General features: G+C 38.2%; 1 protein-coding gene across 1 annotated transcript in view; it reads left to right on the forward strand.

Annotated features, from left to right (window-relative positions):
* The window catches only part of LOC145995200 (thrombospondin type-1 domain-containing protein 4-like), a 164,476-nt gene that overhangs the window by 118,992 nt on the left and 24,846 nt on the right, over positions 1 to 20,638 (forward strand). The window contains exons 4-6 of the mRNA XM_083131759.1: positions 240 to 333; positions 1,786 to 1,852; positions 5,381 to 5,601. Of these exons, the coding sequence (XP_082987885.1) occupies positions 240 to 333; positions 1,786 to 1,852; positions 5,381 to 5,601 (382 nt within the window). The remainder of the gene's footprint in view (positions 1 to 239; positions 334 to 1,785; positions 1,853 to 5,380; positions 5,602 to 20,638) is intronic.

The following is a 20,638-nucleotide window of genomic DNA, read 5'->3' on the forward strand; positions in this document are numbered from 1 at the left end:
ATTATGGTGAGTTACTACTTGTATCAAAAATTACATATTTCAACTTTTTTGCAGTTTGCATTGTGAATTATATTCTAAAGATAAGTATCTTCTAAAGTGTGCTCATGTATATTTGTTGTTGAATTTGTATGCTATATTCAAAATAATATACAGATTATGCATTCAGTCAATAGGAGATTCAGAATGGTGTAAACTAAGATATGCATTTACTGAATGTGTACAATTTATATGTATTGCAGGTGATTTATCAACAGCCAAATCCAGGTATACAGTACGAGTATCAACTACCAATAGGAAGCGGGCAAGTTGCCCAATCACCGTCTGCTCTACCTGGTGAGTAAAGGGACTATCAGGCAGAAATGGAATAAATATATAATCAAATAATTAGTGCAATTATAGAAGTTTGATTATTTGTACAGAAACGTATGGAATGTAAAGAATAAATTGATATTATTATTATTAAAGAAATTGACAACATAGTGGAAAAGTCATTAATTACATTTGGAATTCTTCTTTTGGGGTTTAAGTTGTTTGTCCCACCCCTCCCTGCTACTTTAGAGAACTAACGAGGACACAGACATACATATAAGAAGCAGGATAAACAAGAACAAAGCATAACATTATGGATTTTGGGGGCAAGAAAGAGGAAAAAAAATATGCTACACGTAACATTTCCTCATTAATTTCTTAAACAGGAGTAGGTTTAAAAATGACCAACCTTTCTGCTCTCTAATGCAGAAAATGCCATAAACCTTGTTTTACCGAAATACATATATGTGTATCTTTTCAAAACCTGTATGAATTTGTAGTGAAGTATTTAATAAGGATATATCGAGCTTAAACCATCCCCGAGATGCTCTTAACCCCCCCCCCCCGTACATGTACTTGAAACCAGAAAGCAGATTCATATGCAATGGAAAGCCTAAATTATGCATTATGTACTAAAAATTATTTTCAAAATTTTCTCTGATGTATATGTTCAAAATATGTCTTAAATATATATATAACGAAACCAGAAAAATTATAAATGTTCAGTCAATGTTACAGGCTGATAAGATAATAATTATTAATGAAAACATGTTGCATGTTTTTGTGCGAAGTAAGTGGTAGTGCAGTGGTTAAAGCTGCTGAATTAAGAAAACTTTCCAACCGACGTGACAAGTGGCAGCGCCACTATAAGTTGTCATGTAACGAGTATTTACTAAAATTTCAGTACTTTCTCTTTACTTCTATTAGTTTTCGGATTATTACTTGTGTATTACTCAAATTATTGTAATTCATTCTGCTCTTGACGGGACAAGACTGTCCTTTAACGTAAAGATATTACGAAATTCTACAACAGACTATTTTGTTTGCCATCGACCATGTTTATACAACAAGCAGGCCTTTTTACTACGTCGTATATTTCAGTACTTTGGTTTGCACAGCTATGTTCATGTGAATGTAAATATAAAACGAGAAATGAGGAACGAAAATACGTGAATACCTATTACCTATTCATCTCTACATAAACGTTTAGTTTATGTTTTATAATAAAATAAATTTCTACCTTGGTCAGCATATTGAGTTTTTCATCTTTACATATATATGAATAAGGTGGGACACATTAGCACCCATTTAGTCAAATATGTTCAACAGTAAAATTTAGATCAATTCAAATTAATCTTCAAATGATGTTAATATTAATTTACAGTATTGACTTATATATCCATGTATTTTTACATTTATTAAACATTATGTAAACGTCATATTGTCAGAGTTGCCATATCAACTTGTTTCTTTCAGGTGCAGTTGCAGTAAACGATGGAAACAGCCGAGTACTACCACTCAACGCTCAGTTAAACAGACCTAGGTAAGAGTGGTGTTGTAATTTCATAACAACTTCCATCCCCTTTGTTTTCAAAGCACTACCAGTGCTTTCTATGTGAACCGAGATATTAATAAACTTTTTACACCATTCGTAACCAAAGACTGCCAATTGACACTCATTTAATGTACTACAAAATTAGATTGCAGGTTACAACCTATATACTGTGATAAATATCATCGTCCCTGTCTGTGTTGTGGGTATAGAGTTCACAGTATACAGCACTGGGAGATACAAGGAAGACTTTCATGTTTAAATTTGAATAGAGCCTACTTTATCTTACATAAAGATAGATAATGATATGAATTGTGCATCTGTGCCATAAATATGTTTTTAAAGTCTGAATAATGAAATTACATTAATTACGATTAACTATGTAATGGCCGTTAGTACTTTGAAAATGGGTATGATATTTCCTTTTACAATAGTCAGATAGCAACGGAAAGTTAAAGCCATAGACAGTCATTTCTCTAAGGGTCATTCCATGTCAAATCATCCAGAATTTTGTGAAAATGTCACCTAACATCTCCGATTTTGATGAAATTCAGTATACTTATAGAACTTTTCATGATGATTACAAAAATGACAACTTTTTTGAGATTGGTCAAGGGGTTCAGAAATTACGCGTTTTTAAAAATCTCCCTGTACGCCACATGCGGCTCCACTTTGAATGACACGCATTAGGCTATAAATTATAGTATCTTCTCTCAGGTTTGCCGTAGAAACTTCATGTTTGATTTCTTTTGCTCAGTCAGGATAGTGTAAGCTTTCATTTAAGTAAGGTTTCTGATCAGTGTATCAATAATCATGTATTTTATGTATAGTTTCAGGTATTTTTTTAGAAAAATAAATTACTAACTTCAAGAGCAAATTTCGTGCAATGCCCCCCTTCAATTTCACCCAAATTTTATATACAGGTAGCTGAGAGTGGGTACTAATGCTTCATGGAAAAATTGGGATGGGCGGTTCAGAGTAAAAATGCGTATGTATTTAGCACAAAGTCTGAAGTACAATATGTTTTGAGGTATAATATTCAAAATTTCTGTTTACTATGTGTGAAGGTAAGCATAGGCGTAACCTGGTGGGGGCAAAGGGAATCATTTTCCCTATTCACAATTTATAGATTAATTAAAACCTACAAGTTAAATATATTTTGTGAACCTCCTGGCACTTGAAGAACAAACAAAAAAAGAGAGTAATTATTGTGATTTTTAAAACGTATTAGCAAATAATCTTTGACACTATTTTTGTGGGACTGAAAACTTTGATTCTCTCAACCAAAGATAGTTCCCAAGTTACGCCCATGAAGATAGTACCGAAAAATACTTACTCGATTGTATTCTATGCATTGCCAAAATTTCATGCACTATAAATTGTGCCGTTCACATTTTCTGTTCCCAACTGTAAAAAAAATATATGTCTGTACCTTCTCTGGATGCTACGTAAAAGGATTTTCTTGGAATTGCTGGCCTGTCAAGGAAGCTATGCTTTGTTGCATGCTAACTTCATCCACGCTTTACTTCAATTCATATCTACTTGCATGTGAAAACTTCAGTGTTTTAGGTGGACTGTCGAGCTAGGAAACAGTCATCGTTGAAGGAGTGGATATTTGGATTTTGTTGAACTTGGAATGGAGGAGAAAGAAATAGGTGCAAGTGGAATCAATGACACCATATTCAAAATACCGTGGTCAGCATTCAAATGATTTCTTAATTAAAATTGTTCAAGCAAAGTTGATTCTGTGTTTCATCATTTATTTGCAGTAGTAATGTAGGTTTATGAAGACATACGGATTATGTACTTAAAACACAATTTGTAATTTTTACACAAATCAATGATCATTAATTAACTGTAAGTTTCTTTCACAGTAACTGTAAAGTAACTCAGTTACTTTCAAAGTACCAGTAACAGAGTTACTTTTTAAATGAGTAACTGTAACTCGGTTACTTGTAAAAAGTAACTTACAGAACACTGTAAATAACCTGTAGCCTAAGTTCAAGACAGTGCATACTTAATCTTCCTGGTGCTGTTGTATAGTACTTTGCAATCGCTGACACATTGTACTGCGGGTTGTTATCATTTCACCTTACGTGATTAATAAGAAATTTATGCCTCTAATACTATTTGTATGGAATTGGTACTTCATTGCTGAACTTGTTACTTGATACTGTTGATGTCTATACAAGTCTTCTAAGTGTTCCAACCACCCCCATCACAAGAAGATTTTCTGTGGTATGTGGCAAGAAAAGCTCCATTTGGAAAAACTTCAATCAGCACAAATGTGTATTATTAATTCTTACTTCATATTACGTATCTCCGTAAAGAGTATAAAAAAAAATCCATATTGAGATAAAATGCACAAAAAGAAGAATGTTCTCGAAGAAAATTTGCTAAGCATGGGAATGCTAATGACTATGATTATAATATTTTTTAAAAATTGAAGACAGTTGAAACTAACTTAGATAGAGTGGAACTTCGATTTTACGTTGTTCAGGGGACCAAGCTGAAAAAACTTAGAATGCGAGAAAATGTAAAACCGAGGAAAATTTGCTATGTTGGGACCACCAATATTGAATGTAAAATGCAGGGAAATGTAAAATCGAGGAACTTGAAATCGGGGTTCCACTGCAATTATTATTTGTAGGTTTTAATTAATCTATACATTTTGGATAGGGAAAATGATTCCCTTTGCCCCCACAAGGTTACGCCTATGCTTACCTTCACACATAGTGAACAGAAATTTTGAATATTATTCCTCAAAACATATTGTACTTCAGACTTTGTGCTACATACATAAGCATTTTTAATAAGATTAACTTTTAATGCAAATGATTTTTTTATCACCCTGTCTCTGAACCGCCCATCCCATTTTTTCCATGAAGCATTAGTACCCACTCTCAGCTACCTGTATATAAAATTTGGGTGAAATTGAAGGGGGGCATTGCACGAAATTTGCTCTTGAAGTTAGTAATTTATTTTTCTAAAAAAATACCTGAAACTATACATAAAATACATGATTATTGATACACTGATCAGAAACCTTACTTAAATGAAAGCTTACACTATCCTGAGCAAAAGAAATCAAACTTGAAGTTTCTACGGCAAACCTGAGAGAAGATACTATAATTTATAACCTAATGCGTGTCATTCAAAGTGGAGCCGCATGTGGCGTACAGGGAGATTTTTAAAATCACGTAATTTCTAAACCCCTTGACCAATCTCAAAAAAGTTGTCATTTTTGTAATTAGCATCAAAAGTTCTATAAGTATACCGAATTTCATCAAAATCGGAGATGGTGGGTGACGTGGCCTGGATGATTTGACGTGGAATGACCCCTAATCAAGTTTTTACGGTGTACAAGTCTGGAAACCTATCGCCAACCAACTTTATTTACTGTTGAAATACATAAATATCAAAATAATTCACCTACGTATTAGATCTCCGTGAGTCATTATAGTTCATTCTAGAACCACTGGAAACTTGTAGAAAACAATATTTTAAATTTTCTTTCAGCGTCGGACCTTATGTGCCTGACAGAATATCAGACCAGCTGGGGTATTCGTGGAATAGAAAGTACGCCACTCAAACACAATACGTTTCTGGCCCTGGATCTCTGCGGTTAGGAGATGAAGCAGTTTACAGGACACCTAATCTCGTCCCTGATCCTGCAGGAACCACGCCTTTCACCTGGAGGATCTCTGGACTAACGCAATGTACCAAAACTTGCGGAGGAGGTAAGAAGTGATTGTTTCACTATTAGAGACCAAGTTAGAACACGGATGCACGCAGTACCTTTGCACACGATTTGATATAATTGATTTCGTTTGATGTTTTTTTATTTAATGTCGCTTTTCTGCCACTTTTGGCTAATCGCGACGGTGAGGATAAGTGATTATATGAAATTGACGCAGGGGCACTGTCAGGCCGGTATTCAAAACTGGAACCCCTGGTGTTGCAGCACGCTGTGCTAACCTATTCGCTACGCAGGTCGGTGCTGGTTTGATATGAATTAACACTGTGTGTTAAATCATTTTTTTTTAAATATAACACTAACCGCGTCGTAGCTGTGTGCTCCTTTTCACTACACCAGTCCCTAACACTACTTCAGAAACTCTCATGGATTTTTCTATTGCTACATTATATGAACGCTGTCAGTGGCGAAGCGTAGAGTTCCTAGCAGGGTAGGCACAAAAGTGCGATAATTTCCATTAGTTGCTTAAATATGTAAAAATAAAGGGAGGGGGGTTATGTCATGGAGAGTGGTTCAATGTCTCTCCAGGCCGTTTCTTTACTTGCCAGTGGCGTGACGTTCTCGAGCCCTGTTGTCAATTCTTCATCACTATTATTCTAAATTTATTTTGCAATTGAGGTGATAAGGGCTAGAACCCCCCCCCCCATAATTTTCGGGTCAGTCTGACGTTTGTGCCGTAAGCAGACGACAGAATTCCGCACTTTCAGCGATTGTCAGTTTGGTACGTTCTACTGCTGCCAACTTAGTTCTTTTTAGCAAGACTTCCTTGCATCGAGGAAAACACCATTGTTATCTGTGAATGGTTGTAGTTAATTCCAGTCTTGGCTTTCTAGATAAATGAATTTCTGACACCTGTATGTGCAAGTAAACATAATTTAAATTTTGAATATTTTCGTCTCATTTGTTCTGCTCTATGCAAATCGTGAGAATGTATGGAGAATGAATTAAAGATGATCAGGAAACATTGACATGACCACAATTAGGTCACCTGGCTTCGTAACGTGTGAGGATGACCACCACGCGGCTTTCAAGAAATAACATAAGTAAAGGTGACCTCTCTCATTCAGTGTGTATACTTCGCATCCTAGTTTGTTCTACCCCTTGTATTAGTAGACGCCTTTACGTGATAATAGAACATAGGATCTTTGTTTGGGACCCGGCAACACGACAGGTTACTATGTAACATATAAACAGGTTATAATAAATGTAGTTGCTTGAGAGAATAGAATCCCAATTTTTAGGCGCAATTCAGCTCTTTTCTGCCAATCCAATGTGACAACACTGGCCTGTTCCGCCAGACCTGAAACAGACATGGCCCGCGCAATAACCCCATAACACAAAACTCTTTGTCCTAAACCCAAAAAAAGTCTTCCCTTGTATTGTACTCTCATTGACCGCCCTCTTCTCTTGTTATCCCTTAAGGGTAAACGAAACTGCCTACCTCTTCGCTTGTGTAGGCTGCATAAAAAAATGTCTGCTTGTAATATTTATTCAACGACAGTGTTAACGCATTAAATAACGTTTCAACAACTTTGAATTTTTTTAAATATTTTGCTGTCACTTGCCACTAATACTTGCAAAGGAAAATATAGTTGAAAACCTTTTAGAAATGATTGTTATAAGAAGGAAACATGAAAGACCAAAAGTGGGTCCTACCTTACCCATGATTACATCTTCACTGAATTAAGAACTCGATTGTTCTTGCATTTCAGTCCGGCACTTCTTGCATAAATCTGATCGCTGCACAACACACGAATCACAAACAAAGCTCTACCGCCACGAATCTCGCGCTCCGAGCCACTCTCCCTTGTAGCGCCCTGAGCAGGAGGCAAGTTTTCACAGAGGGAACGAACGAGGGAATCCCCGTTCACGATAAAAATGAATTATTCTATTTCCAGTGAAAGTAAAACTACTTTGTAAATATAAGGCGTAGCTAGCATTTTAATTTACATTATTTGGTATGAAGACTTACTTTACACATATAAGTTCTTTAGACTTTCTGTTTACGCTACGGTGTTGGGTGAATCGACAAGACCATCAGCACTCTGACCAAAAAACGAAGTCAGAACTACACTACTCCGTAATTTTCAATTTCACTTACACTTGTCGATGAAAGGAAGGAAAACCTAAGTTTCGTAAAAATATCGAGAATGTACAATGAAATAGAAATATCTCTGCACGAACACAGGCTAATGTTTACAAAAAATGCCGGTACACCACAAATTCCCAACCCTGGCGGAAATGCAGTGTTGCTGATATTCTGTTCGTGCTAGTGGGTAACACCGCGAGGCCGGCCTCAGGAGCACGTTATAAGCATACGTACAGTACTCGTAAGATTAGGCTTCCCGCATATACGACCGTACGACGGAATGTAAAGAGAAGAGGCCCCAGCAAATGTGCCTCACTCCGTGGAAAGTTCGTATACTGGACAGGGTTAGAATTTTTTTGTAATTATCATAAATGAAAATTCCAAACTTTTCCATTGCATTACATGTGTTTTGCTTTTGACAAAATAAGTAAATACACCTTCGCTGTGCATTATAACCGGAACTGGAGAGGAGACTATAGGTTTTTTTTTTTTACTGGAAAACCTTCCCACAATCTCCATACTTGTTCAGTGCCCCCAGATATGAAAAAAGAAGATGACTAGAAATCTTTTGAATAAACGAGAAAACCACCCCATACAAACCACTTACTTCACATACAGAAACATGAATGGACTTTTTTTTTCTGAGATATAAAGAATGAATTTAAGCGTATTCGCTTTTGTATACAAAACTGTTCACAAATTGATATGCTCGCAGTAAAAATAAGCGACAGAACATGACAGATAAGATTCAATCCTTCAGAGCTTCAATAATGACACTCAAACCGTACAACTATGCTTAGGAATTGGTAAGTGGTATGCTTGCATGCTTATGCTCTAACTTGGTGTTAATATTAATATTCAAAATATCGTATATGCAAGAGACAGTACTTTGAATAGAGGCTCAATTTCTCGGGAAGCAATTTCACCTATGGTACGAAATTACAAACTTATTCATGGATAATTGCGTTAAATTTAATACGTCACATGAATGAATATCTGCATGAATTCGTATCAAAGACAATGCTCGTACATAAAAGAACATACAATGTATTTTACTCAAGGACGATAAACAAGTTGTGTTTAATAAAATAGTTTGGTTTGAGTTGATGTTTTAAGTCCACTTTGTGCACAGTAAGGCTAATCGGGACTGGACATACAGTTTAAAGTGGAATCCGAACCACTATGTGCTTCCACCGGGTACGAACCCGGGACCCCTTGATTACAAGGCGACGACGTTAATAAAATAGTACGTGCAACTCTTTCTTTGATTGATATATTTAATTTATTTTACTTCGCCTTTCTGCCACTTTTGGCTAATCGCGAAAGTGAGGATGAGTGATGATATGATGGAATAGATAAAGGGACACTCACAAAAATCACCCACGCCCAGGACGGGATTCAAACCCGGACCCACGGCATCGTAGCGCGGTGCTATCCACTCCGTCAGGGAGGTCGTCGTGCAACTCTTGCGTATTGAAAATTATCAATAAAGTTTATGAAACAATGTGTCCGTTATTATTCAATATATTTGATTATCTTCACTCATGTGAGTCTTTGCTCTAGTCACGTATCCTATTCCAGTGGCGTCTCGTGGCCTCAAATTTGGCCGAGGCTTATTTTTTAAAGAATTTAAAATATAATGATAATTCACATGAATTACAAAAAATAGGTATTTTTTTCTTCAAGACTACAAAACTGGACTTACTTTTTTGAAAGAATTTAAAATGTAATGACAAAGTACATGAATTACAAAAAGACGGGTATTTATCTTCTTCTAAACTACAAAACTCGACTTATTTTTTTAAAGAATTTAAAATATAATGACAATTCACATGATTTCAAAAGAAACAGGTATTGTTGTGAAACATACCCTACGAACGTTGACTTCTGTTCTTCTGCTCAGCAAATTTTGTTATTACTATTTCGTTGAAGCCCTCTATGTTTGAAATGTATTCTTTCTCTATTGTAAGCAAGTGCCAAGGAATTTGGTCTGTCTTGTCCCATTGCATTTCTTAAGCACGTTTTAATACGCTTCAATGTGCTGAAACATCGTTCAGATTCAGCTGTTGCCACTGGAGTTAATAAAACTATGTTTGTCATTTTTACTGTTTCTGAAAAGGTACCCTCTAAATAATTTTAAATAAAAAATGAATGAATCTACTGATAGAGTTTATGTTTTTCAACTCTTCACTACAATAAAGAACACGAAGTTCCCTCTTTAGTTTTCCCTCTTCTATGAAGGGATAATAAATCTGGGAAGATGCCTCTGTTTAAAGATTGTTCTCTTTCATTATGTCCTCGTAGAGCAAGTTCATGTCGACCACAGAATTTTAAGCAATCGATAATTCTATTTAATATATGCCTATTTTTCCGGACAAATTCATTGTCTTGTAATTGACAGCCTATGTCCTTCATCAATTTGTGTTCGAACATCAACCCTGCGAAACTCACTCAAACATAGCGAATGAAAGCCACCACAACACTACAGAACAACACGCGAGATCGAACGCGACGCGAAGGAACTAGCCCCGAATCAGCACTCAAATCCATTGGACTCTCTCTCCCCTTCTCTCTCTGCTAGCATGTGACCTTCACTGTAGCGTAGGTGGGTGTAGGACATGCCTTCCTTTGCGACGTGCCCCGGAAAACGATAATTGACATCAATGCCGCTAGGAGCGCTGTCGTATCCATTGCAACAGACGATGAATTTATGTGGGTAAAAATCGCCTTTTAAAAGACTGTGTGATAGTTATGCGTTATGGTGATTGATAATTAAATCAATACGTCCGTTTTTCTTTAGGGGCTAAGCCCCGGAAGCCCCAAGGGATGAGACACCACTGGACCTATTCAATTATGACAAACCCCCTCCTTCTTCACGAGAAAGCACAGCTTATTAACAGTGTACTCAACGCGGTACGAAAACAAAGTTTTGCTAATGGGTTATGTTTCACAAATGTCATAATTTTTAACTATTTATTCAAGGCAGTAAAATGTCACCACAATCTCTTCTCGAACAGCTAAGATATTCTCATACACAATGGATTCATGCACTGAGAAGTCTTTACAAATAGAAAAATAGATTTATCGTTTGATCAATTCTCTGTCTATTATTCATTCGTTTTTAATGCGCTTGGAAGCAGTGTTGGAAACCTTTGAACCGACAATATGCTTGGTTTAAGCTTGACGAAAGAATTTGAAACTTACACACACACACACACACACACACAGGGTTACTAAAAATTTAAATTCACGAAAGATTTTGCGACAGTGTGTTATATACCTGAATTCTGATATCAAAAGAATAATAATATCTTACTTATTGTTACAAACTTGCAACCTACAGCGGTAGATGTCGCAATGCATTGAAATCCAAACCTTACGAGGCACGGCGACAACAAAAGAGATGGAAAAAATCCAACAATTTTTCTTTGTTTTGGAGTTCTGTTAAACACAAGCGTTGTTGTGATTGTTGTAACTGTAAGATCTTCACTGCTGACATATTTTGAAGCCTTGAAGCCAGACACAGCAATGCACACAGAATATTGTGCACGGTAACAAGCGGTTCTTAGCGTTGCTCGCTTTATTAACTCTCCACCGTGTTTAGTGCAGGGGGTGCTCGTTCGGCGGCGCAGATCGTATGCGCAGTTGTCCGTGGATGCATGACGTCACCATCGAAACACTCGGCACGGAAAAGGCTGGTTCCTTATGCAAATATTGAGAAATTTGACAACGAATATCTTCTAAAATATAGTAGCAAGGGAAAAGTTACAACTTTTACTGTTAAGAATCATCCTTTCTAATCAATTTATCACAAAGTTGATTCAAATGTGTAAAATGGTTTTCAAGAAATCGTGTTACGAAGGAACCCCTGTTTTGTTCTCTCCAGGCTTCCAATATAAGGGAGTTTTAACTTAAGCGCATTGGATTTCTTTTTGCTCTATGTTTTGAAATAAGATTATTTTGTTCTTATCAACTGAAATCATGCCTAAATGCTATGGAAAGCTGTGAAAACTATTATCAGAAAACTAACGGAAGAAATCTAAAATATCACGGCTTGATTGATATAAAAAAATGCGAGATTGCCCATTTTTGTGAAAAAGGCTTTGTGCGAGATCTAAAAGCAGAACTTTATAATATTGTATGTAAATGTAAGGGTGTAATAAACGTGACTGCTTCCCAGGCACGTATCCAAGGGGGGGAGGGGCTTAGGGGGCTCAAGCCCCCCCCGAAAGTTTTCGGTTTACACTAGATAAAATGAGGTTTTTGGCTTTTTGAATAATATGAAGATAATTTGAGAGAGATAATTATCTAGGCAAGACGGAGAATGTTCTATAAGCCTGTTATTGTTAATAGCGCGTATCCAAGGTAGGGATCAAGTGGTTCGAGCCACCCCCCCCCCCGCTCCCGAAGGAAATTTTTCAGTTTACACTGATAAAATTAGGTTTTTGACTTCTTGAATAATGTGACGATAATTTAAGGAGAGGAATAATTATCGAGACAAGACGGAGAATGTTCTATAACCCTGTATTGTTAATAGTGCGTATCCAAGGTGGGCATCAGGTGTCTCGAGCCCCTTCCCCCAGGAAATTTTTCAGTTTACACGAGATAAAATTAGTTTTTGTCTTCTTCAATAATGTGACGATAATTTAAGGAGATAAATAATTATCGAGGCAAGACGGAGAATGTTCTACGGACCCTGTTATTGTTTATAGCGCGTATCCAAGGTGGGGATCGTAACTCGTGGACTCCCCCCACCAGGAAAGTTTTCATTTTACACTAGATAAAATTAGGTTTTTGTCTTCTTGAATAATGTGACGATAATTTTAGGAGAGAAATAATTATCAAGGCAAGACGGAGAATGTTCTATAACCCTGTTGTTGATAATATTGCACGTAAACTTTTCTTACGCTTTCGGTGTTGTCGTAGCGAACTTGAACACTATGTAGAAGAGACTTGTCAGCATTTGGAAGCTGCACAACAAAGGTAGCGCCGCAGGTAGGGCGATTCGGATTCATTGTAATTTTTTAATCTCTGGAAAGCGCGAGAGGGAACGTTCTTGAATAAGAGAAGGAGTCGAACTACTGGCAATATTTACGAATCGTTTTATCTGCGAAACCTTCTAGAATATAATGAGGATATTAATACGCGGCTTCAATTTCCCGGTTGATCTGTACAACAGAATAGGTGGAGACTTCAGAGGTAAGTGTGACAATTCATACAGTCGATTAGTGATCAGTCAGTGTCCATTGGTTGCTTTATAAGTTCTAGTGATTCGAAAATGAAATGGACTAAATACCGTAAAGTAACGAAGTCTACTACTAGTTCCAGTTCGGTCCCAAAGCTAAAGACATTGACGACAGCGGAACTTCGAGTAGTGCTACGAGTAGTTCGGGTCGAAAGACGAAGAGATCGAAGGTCTCTCTCTCTAAAGTGAATATTTCGGCAGTATCGGGCTGGGCATTGGAGCGATTTATTAAAAAAGAAATAAGCTGCACAGATCAACTGAAAATCAAAGTTTTGAGTGATGATTTGGTTGTGTCAGGACCAAATTTTGTGTATGCAGTCCGAGAATTTCATGGAATAAAAAAAAATCTTTTGTTTAAGGCTACTGGGTTCGACACACACTCAACAGACAATTTTGGACACTTGCGAGTGCTTATGCATGAATATGAACAATTTGGTGGGTTTCGGCTTTTATAAGAGCTGCAAACATGGGAGGACAAGACACATTAGTGGTGTTCAGGCTCGAATGAGAGAGAAATATTCGTGAACTGTCTGATTCCAGTTCCCTACACACAGTTTGAATCTTGCGTTGTCGAGTGGATTGTGCATTCCGTGCATGTGTAACACCTTCGTAAAAACACTTCTGGTACATAGATGTTTTGATGCCTCATGAGAAGAAATGGACAAACATACATACTGAGATGGTTCTGGCACACAATATTAATGCATGGAAACAGAGGAGTTGAGTGGTAGAAAATGTCCCGATTTCACGTTTTGATTAAAATGACAGCCTTAAACAGTGGCGACGATTTAAGAGATAGTTGCTCCCCATTCTTTTGCCTCCACACTATCACACTATGGCCTCTTAATGCTTGTCTCCTTGTCCACCCCCCCCTCCACATTTTGGAACCCAATTGCCACGACTGGCCTTAAACATACAATTCTGATACCCCTTTCAAAAATGGTGTTCAGCCTCCCCCCGAAAGGAATCCCTGGATACGTGCCTGCTGCTTACCGTAAAATATCACTGCACTCTCCACGTTTCTCTTCTGTCTTTTTTTTGGCGCCGTCAATAGCTTCAACACGTTGTTTTTTATATATATATTTGTCACATATTTGTTTTAATTAGTATTCTGCTCGTTCCGCCACCTAAACGCAGCAGCTAGGGCTCAAAGGGCAGTGCAGTTACACCGGAAGAAGGCTCGGAAATGGCAGGCTTCAGAAGTTAACTCATCCAAATTAAATTAAACAGGTATGTGCTCTCTCTAAATTTAAATCATAGTTCACAAATAATTTGATTAAAAGTTTTAAAAGTATCTGTTTTATTTAATAGCGTATTGATTGGTGCATTCTTCTCCAGCATAGCCATAGGCAGTGATCACACTACGGGGGGGGGGGGGGGGGCAGGAACGCCCCCCAATTCTCGTTCGACAATTTCTCTCTTATCTGCCCCCAGTAAAACGACAAAATAAATAAATGAATGAATGTTCTTTTAGCCAAAATATGCATTTTTGTGTAGTATGTAACGGAATAATAAAAATGATTGCCCCGGGAAAATATGATTTACCCCTCCATCTTTACTATTGCGCTGTCACTAGCTACAACATATTTTGATCTCTATTGTTCCCATATATTTATTTTAATTTTAGTATTGTGAATCATATTCCACTGTGTTACCTCACGTACGAGCCCCCCCCCCCCCCACACACACACGTACGACTTCAGTTGTAAGTTTTAGACTAAGCTTGTCAAATATCCACTTATATCTTTGTATTCTTGAGCCATTTAAAAAAAATCATTTCGCCCCTTCTTCTGGACTATTTCATAGGAATGTTTTCCCACTGGAAGCCCCTTTGCAGATCGAGATCCGGGGCTATAGCCTTCCCAAGCCACCGTCCCCTCCAAATACTCTCTTGGCCTCATGAAAGACAAATATATGTATTTCTACGAAGTATTAATTTGACTTGGCAGTTTCTCTTTTCGAACAGGAATAAGTTTTAAATTTTAATAGCTTATAAATTTACACTATCAATTTTGAGTAAAGGTTTTGCGTAACCCTAAAAGTACATTTAGATACTGCAAGGTCAACTCTCGATATTTCAGATATATTAATAATTTTCATCACAACGTCTTGTAATAATTATTTGTTATTTCAATAACCTCCTCGCAAATGTTTCTCGCATATTAAAACATAGATGCCAATTTCTGTTTATTTCCTTGTAATGCTGACCTCCGTGGCGAAGTGGTTAGCACAACGCTTTACGATGCCAAGGGCCCCCAGGTTCGAATCCCCGTCCGGGCATGGGTCTACTTTCCTTTCATCAATTTCATCATATCATCACGCATCCTCATCTTTGCGATTAGCCATATGTGACAGATAAGCGAAGTAAAATAAACTAAGTCTATTAATCAATTATTTTTTCAAACTCTTTAATTCTTCTTTAGCATGCCACGTTTTTGTTAAAATTATATTACGATTTGTAAAATGACGAAATTCTAAAGGAGAACACGCAACTTTCTTTGTAGCGCATCGGTCAGAAAGTTTCAGGAATATGGATTTTCAAAATACATTTTTTCACATGTACTTTGCCCCCTTTTAAAAGTAGCGCGTTTTCAATTATGTTACTAATCATTAAAAGGATGCCTCAATACCATCTTGGAGGATGACAATTATTATTTTCCCCCTCCTAAAAGTAATAATATACTTTCGTTCTCTGAATCTCCCATATAAATGCTAGGGGCCGTCTGCTTCAGCCGAGCTCACTGCTTCTCCGGTGACGTCACGCGTTCGTGCAAGATCGGCAATCTTCGGATGGCTTTACCTAATCTCTATATTCCTTGTGTTTAGTGTTCGCTAGTGATATGTCGGGTAGAGATCGCGATATGGGAAGAAAATTCCCGTCTAGGTCTTCTAAAAGATGGGCTATTTTGATGCAAAAACTCAAAATTTCTTTAAAATCCTCGTCAGAAACACGTTGGGAATGCAGGTTTGAGAGTGTTAAAGCCTTGAGATTCCAGTTTGCTAGTATTTGTGAAGCCATAGAAAATCTTCAAGACACCTGTGATGATTCAATAACAGTAAGTGAATGTGAATCAGTTTTAAAAGAAATGACAACCCTCGAGTTTCTGTTTTCCCTGGTTGTATGGTATGATATCCTGTCTCGTGTTAACAGAGTGAGTAAACTTTGGCAAAGTGTTGAAATTCCTTTACATAAAGCTCAAGCTCATCTTTGTGATTTCTGTGCATGGATTGAAGAATACTAATCGACTGGATTTCAGTCTGCATTAACAGAAGCTCGATAATGTCCAAAAAAGAGTGACTATGACATTCACTTGACATTCAAAGACAGAAGAATTGCTCGCAAGAAAAAACTGTTTGGTTATGAAAATGCTGATGAGCCATTGATAAATGTTGAAGACCGATTCAGAATAGCGTATTTTAATGTTATGATAAATAACATCAAATTGAATTTAAAAGCCAGATTTTAAGCATTCACCCAATACATCGAGGCGTTTGGATTCATGTTTGATGTGTCTGCTTTGAGAACAATGACTAAGGACACACTTTTAAAACATTGCCTAGATTTGAAAAATGTGTTGTCTGTTGGTGATGATTGTGATATTGACTGTTACGGACTGTTTGAAGAATTGCAAGTGCTTGTTGCTGTAGTTCCTCCAAACATATACGACATAAAAGAACTGTTTACATATATTGTGCGCCGAAAACTTTGTGAGGTGTATCCGAATATTTGTATTTTGCTTAGAATCATTCTGATTGTTCCTGTAACCACTGCATCCGCTGAAAGAAGCTTTTCCAGGTTGAAGTTAATAAAAACTTACCTCCGAACTACCATGTCACAAGAACGATTGTCAGGACTTGCCATGCTATCGATAGAGAACGATATCGCCTCAACTCTGGACTATTCAGAAATTGTGAGTGAATTCAGCTCCAGGAAGAGCAGAGAACGACATTTTTAGGGTGAGTAAAATAAAATGATAATATTTTCACTTTCATAAGGTGGTGGTTGTTGTTGTTGTTAAAATTTTGCTAACGTTTGACTGGAGATTTTGTATCGAACAACACTGTGAATTAGTGATGGGTCGTTCGTGAACGAACCGTTCCTTTTGAACTACTCCCTCTTGGAAACTGTGAACTGCTCGCTCCTTCGGAGTGAACGAGCAGTTCCTCGTTCCAGGAGTCGTGAAATTTGCGTGTACGTTGTCAACCGCTCCGTCAGTTCCAGCTTCGTCGATGACTCATTGCGAGGGAGAGCGACCGTGTTTTGTTTTGTTACTGCTGTGTAGAAAAAAGGAATTTCCAACTCGTAAATTCCAGCGCAGATAATTCTGCCGTGCTATGCGCGAAACAACTAAAGAAGCAGTGTTGCTAATGGAGCAGATAGAAAAATCGCTGCAGTGCGCCGATGCACAGCTGTTACGTACAACAATAAAATTAGAGAATTCAGGTCTATCTAACGTTGAGTTTTAAACGTCATGCATTATACCAGGACTAGGATTAATATGTACTAACAAGTGGCTTTGTATGTAGCTACATACATATGGACTAAAAATTCGCAAAATATGAACTAACACATAAGTAAAATTACCAAAAATGCTGCAAAGAAGACTTCTTCATACGATTCCTTATTTGAGTGATTTCAAACAAAATAAAAATATATATATATTATTTTTCATTGCATTAATGCACTGGTGGCGTTCTAACTTTTCACTCCCAAAACCCGTATACACTGGTATGGAACTGCAACGGCAGATAATAACATGCCAACGTGTTAAACCGCTACAATTGCACCATAACACTCCTCCTGAAGCAGTATTATTATTTCCTCTCTTAGATCGGCGACAGTCGGTTGCCTTTGTTGTACATTTACAAAGGATGCCGGCTTCCACAACAATAACAAGTACATATACTGCCACTAGACGATAAGCTGCGCGGCTTTTTATTTTGTTATGAAACAGGGCCGGCGCTAGTCATTTTGCCTCCCTGGGAGGTGGCAGCAGATTTCGACCCCCCCCCCCCCCGGTCATTACGCAGCAACGGAAAATTGAAAATCAATATATTCCTAAATAAAACATCAAAATATAAAATAAATAATGAGACTTCTTAAGCTATTTCAATAATATTCAGCGCAAAAGAATATATCGCTCGATCACAGTTTTCAATAGGCTTATTTTTTTCTTCTCTTCAAATTTTGCCGCTCTGGGCGATGGGACGGTTCGCCCTCCCCTTCCGCCGGCCCTGCTATGAACTTGGTCACCCATCAAAGCATGGCAATTTTAACACAGAAAACAATATGTATCGCATTAAGCAGCAAAAATGACAGCCTCCTCTATGCAATTTCTACAAGAACACGTGCCGGAGCCAGAGTTGAAATGATGTTGGAGCCACATAATTTATTTATTTTGAATAATTCCAAAATTATGAAATATGAACAATTTGTTGCTGCTGTTCGCTGCTCTCTTGCCAAAATGCTTTATTGGGATGACTGGCCGCGGTGGCTCAGTCGGTAACGCGTCTGACTACCATGCTCAAGGTCCCGGGTTCGACCCCCGGCCGGTTCAAATCCGGGAACTTTTCTAACGGTGGAAGCGGCCCCGGCGCCCACCCAGCGTCGAATAACATGGGTACCTGGGGGAAACCCTGGGGGGTAAAGGCGGTCAGGGGCGTGATGCTGATCACATCACCCCCACTCACGACCGGATCAAGAAAGTGTGGGGCGTTACCCCCACACCCCCTATACGCCTTCATGGCGTGGTGCTATACACAGGGGAACACTTTACCTTTTTTTCTTCTTCTTTTTTTTACACAATGACTGGCTTCCTCCTTCATGAACTCGTGCACGTTGCTTAGCATTTCCCGAGCTTGGCTATGCAAGGTTTTTGATTTCAACTTCGACAGAACTGGAGGCATTATGGAATTTAACGTTCATTAGCAAACACACACTTTTACATACACACACGCAATACACGCACACAACGTCAAACCGGTCAAATACTTAGTATAAAATAAAAATATGGTGCTTCCAATCCAACAAAACTCACCGCCACTTTACCTGCCTTTTCCCCTTCCGTGACAGAAATAGTGCTTCATTATTACAGTTGACAACACTAGTTACTAGCTAGCCAATGAACATGCACTGCATAAAAGAAGCAAGCACTACGCCGTGCTATATTGCCACATTAGCGTCCCTACCGAACGGTGGGAACCGCGAGATGGAGCGCTATTCAATTGTTTTCAATTATGTTTGCGCGAGTGTGTCCCGGAATGGAATGACAATGTGGCAACAATAGCGAAGGTTTTCGAGCAGGGTAGAACACGTGATGCTAAGAGAGAGGGAGACGAAACGAAAATTCGTTTCTACGCAACGGCAAATTTACGTGTGTGGCACTCTATGTTCTCTGGTTTTCTTGTCGGAAGTCAAGTAGTAAGCGCAGTTCCCTCTCCCCAAATCCTTTTCACTCAAGCTAACTCCCGCAAGTCTTCCCCCACTCCCTTCACTTCAGCTGCACGAAACCAACATCAGGAGGAGTTGGTCGTTCCTTGGAACGAATGCTTGAGTGAGCGAGCTCCGGTGAAGTGCTTCCCGAAAAGGAAGTGCCATGATCCGTGGCAGTTCCTCAGGAGTCCTGAGCTTTGCTTGTATGTTGCCAACGCTTCCAGTCGATGACTCACTTCGAGAGAGAGAGAGAGAGAACGAGGTCCCGTCTTTTGTTTCTGAATGTTGATATTGGAGGGGCGGTTTTCCGCGTAACTATGTGTACAACTCTGTTTACTGCAATGCTGCAGAAGCTCAACAATGAGGGAGGGATGGGCAAGTAATTCACCTTTAACCTTTTTTGTGGCATGTTTTCGCAACTCGCATTGCAAAGAACTGTAGGAAGACAGATAGAACATCATCATATCAAACTTACGACAACGTTCCGTTTCCGTGCTCTTCCATTAACGTAAAGTAAAAGTGGGGTACAGGAGGCGGAGAGAGCTTGAAAAATACAATTAATGCTATTTTTCGTAGTCCAAAGTTTAGCGTCCTTTCTTCCATTCTCTTATGGGTGTTTGTTTGACCGCATATCCATTTAATTGCATGAACGTTTGGAAAGGTGGGGCGGGGCGACTGCCACCCTAGAAAATAAATTTCAACCTATAATTTGTACATTTTACACATATAATTTCATTTCAATCTCAATTTATGTTAATTAATAGAAGGGCGTTACAGGTGCATGCTTACTTCAAACTGTTAGCTTGTTCGGCAAAAAAACACCATATTTCACTTTTCCGCGGTTTAGATTTTGTAGCCATTACTGGATCAAAATCAGCTACGAAGGTGTACGTACACGCAGAAATGTCCAAGCTACAAAACACAAAACTTAATTTTGTGGAAGGTCGTATACTTTCACTACAAATCCAAACTACTCCTCTCCTTCTGTAATAACGTAACGAATGCAACGGGAGTCATGACGAGCCCTCTCGCTGAAAATATTTACAATGATTCCCCCCCTCTTATCGCCAGGCGCTGCACTGCGACAACAAGGGGTAGGAATTCATTTCTGGAAAGGAAGACGGGACGGGAGAATATAACTTGTCCAACTTTTCCTTTATTAACGGCACCGCTTTGTTCAGGATCGCCTTCGACTTTCTGATGAGGACTTTTTGTCCGCTAAGGTTCAATTATCCATTAAAATATATTTTCAT

The sequence above is a fragment of the Lepisma saccharinum genome, chromosome 11 (assembly GCF_977018435.1).
Source record: "Lepisma saccharinum chromosome 11, izLepSacc3.1, whole genome shotgun sequence".
Lineage (NCBI taxonomy): Eukaryota > Metazoa > Arthropoda > Insecta > Zygentoma > Lepismatidae > Lepisma > Lepisma saccharinum.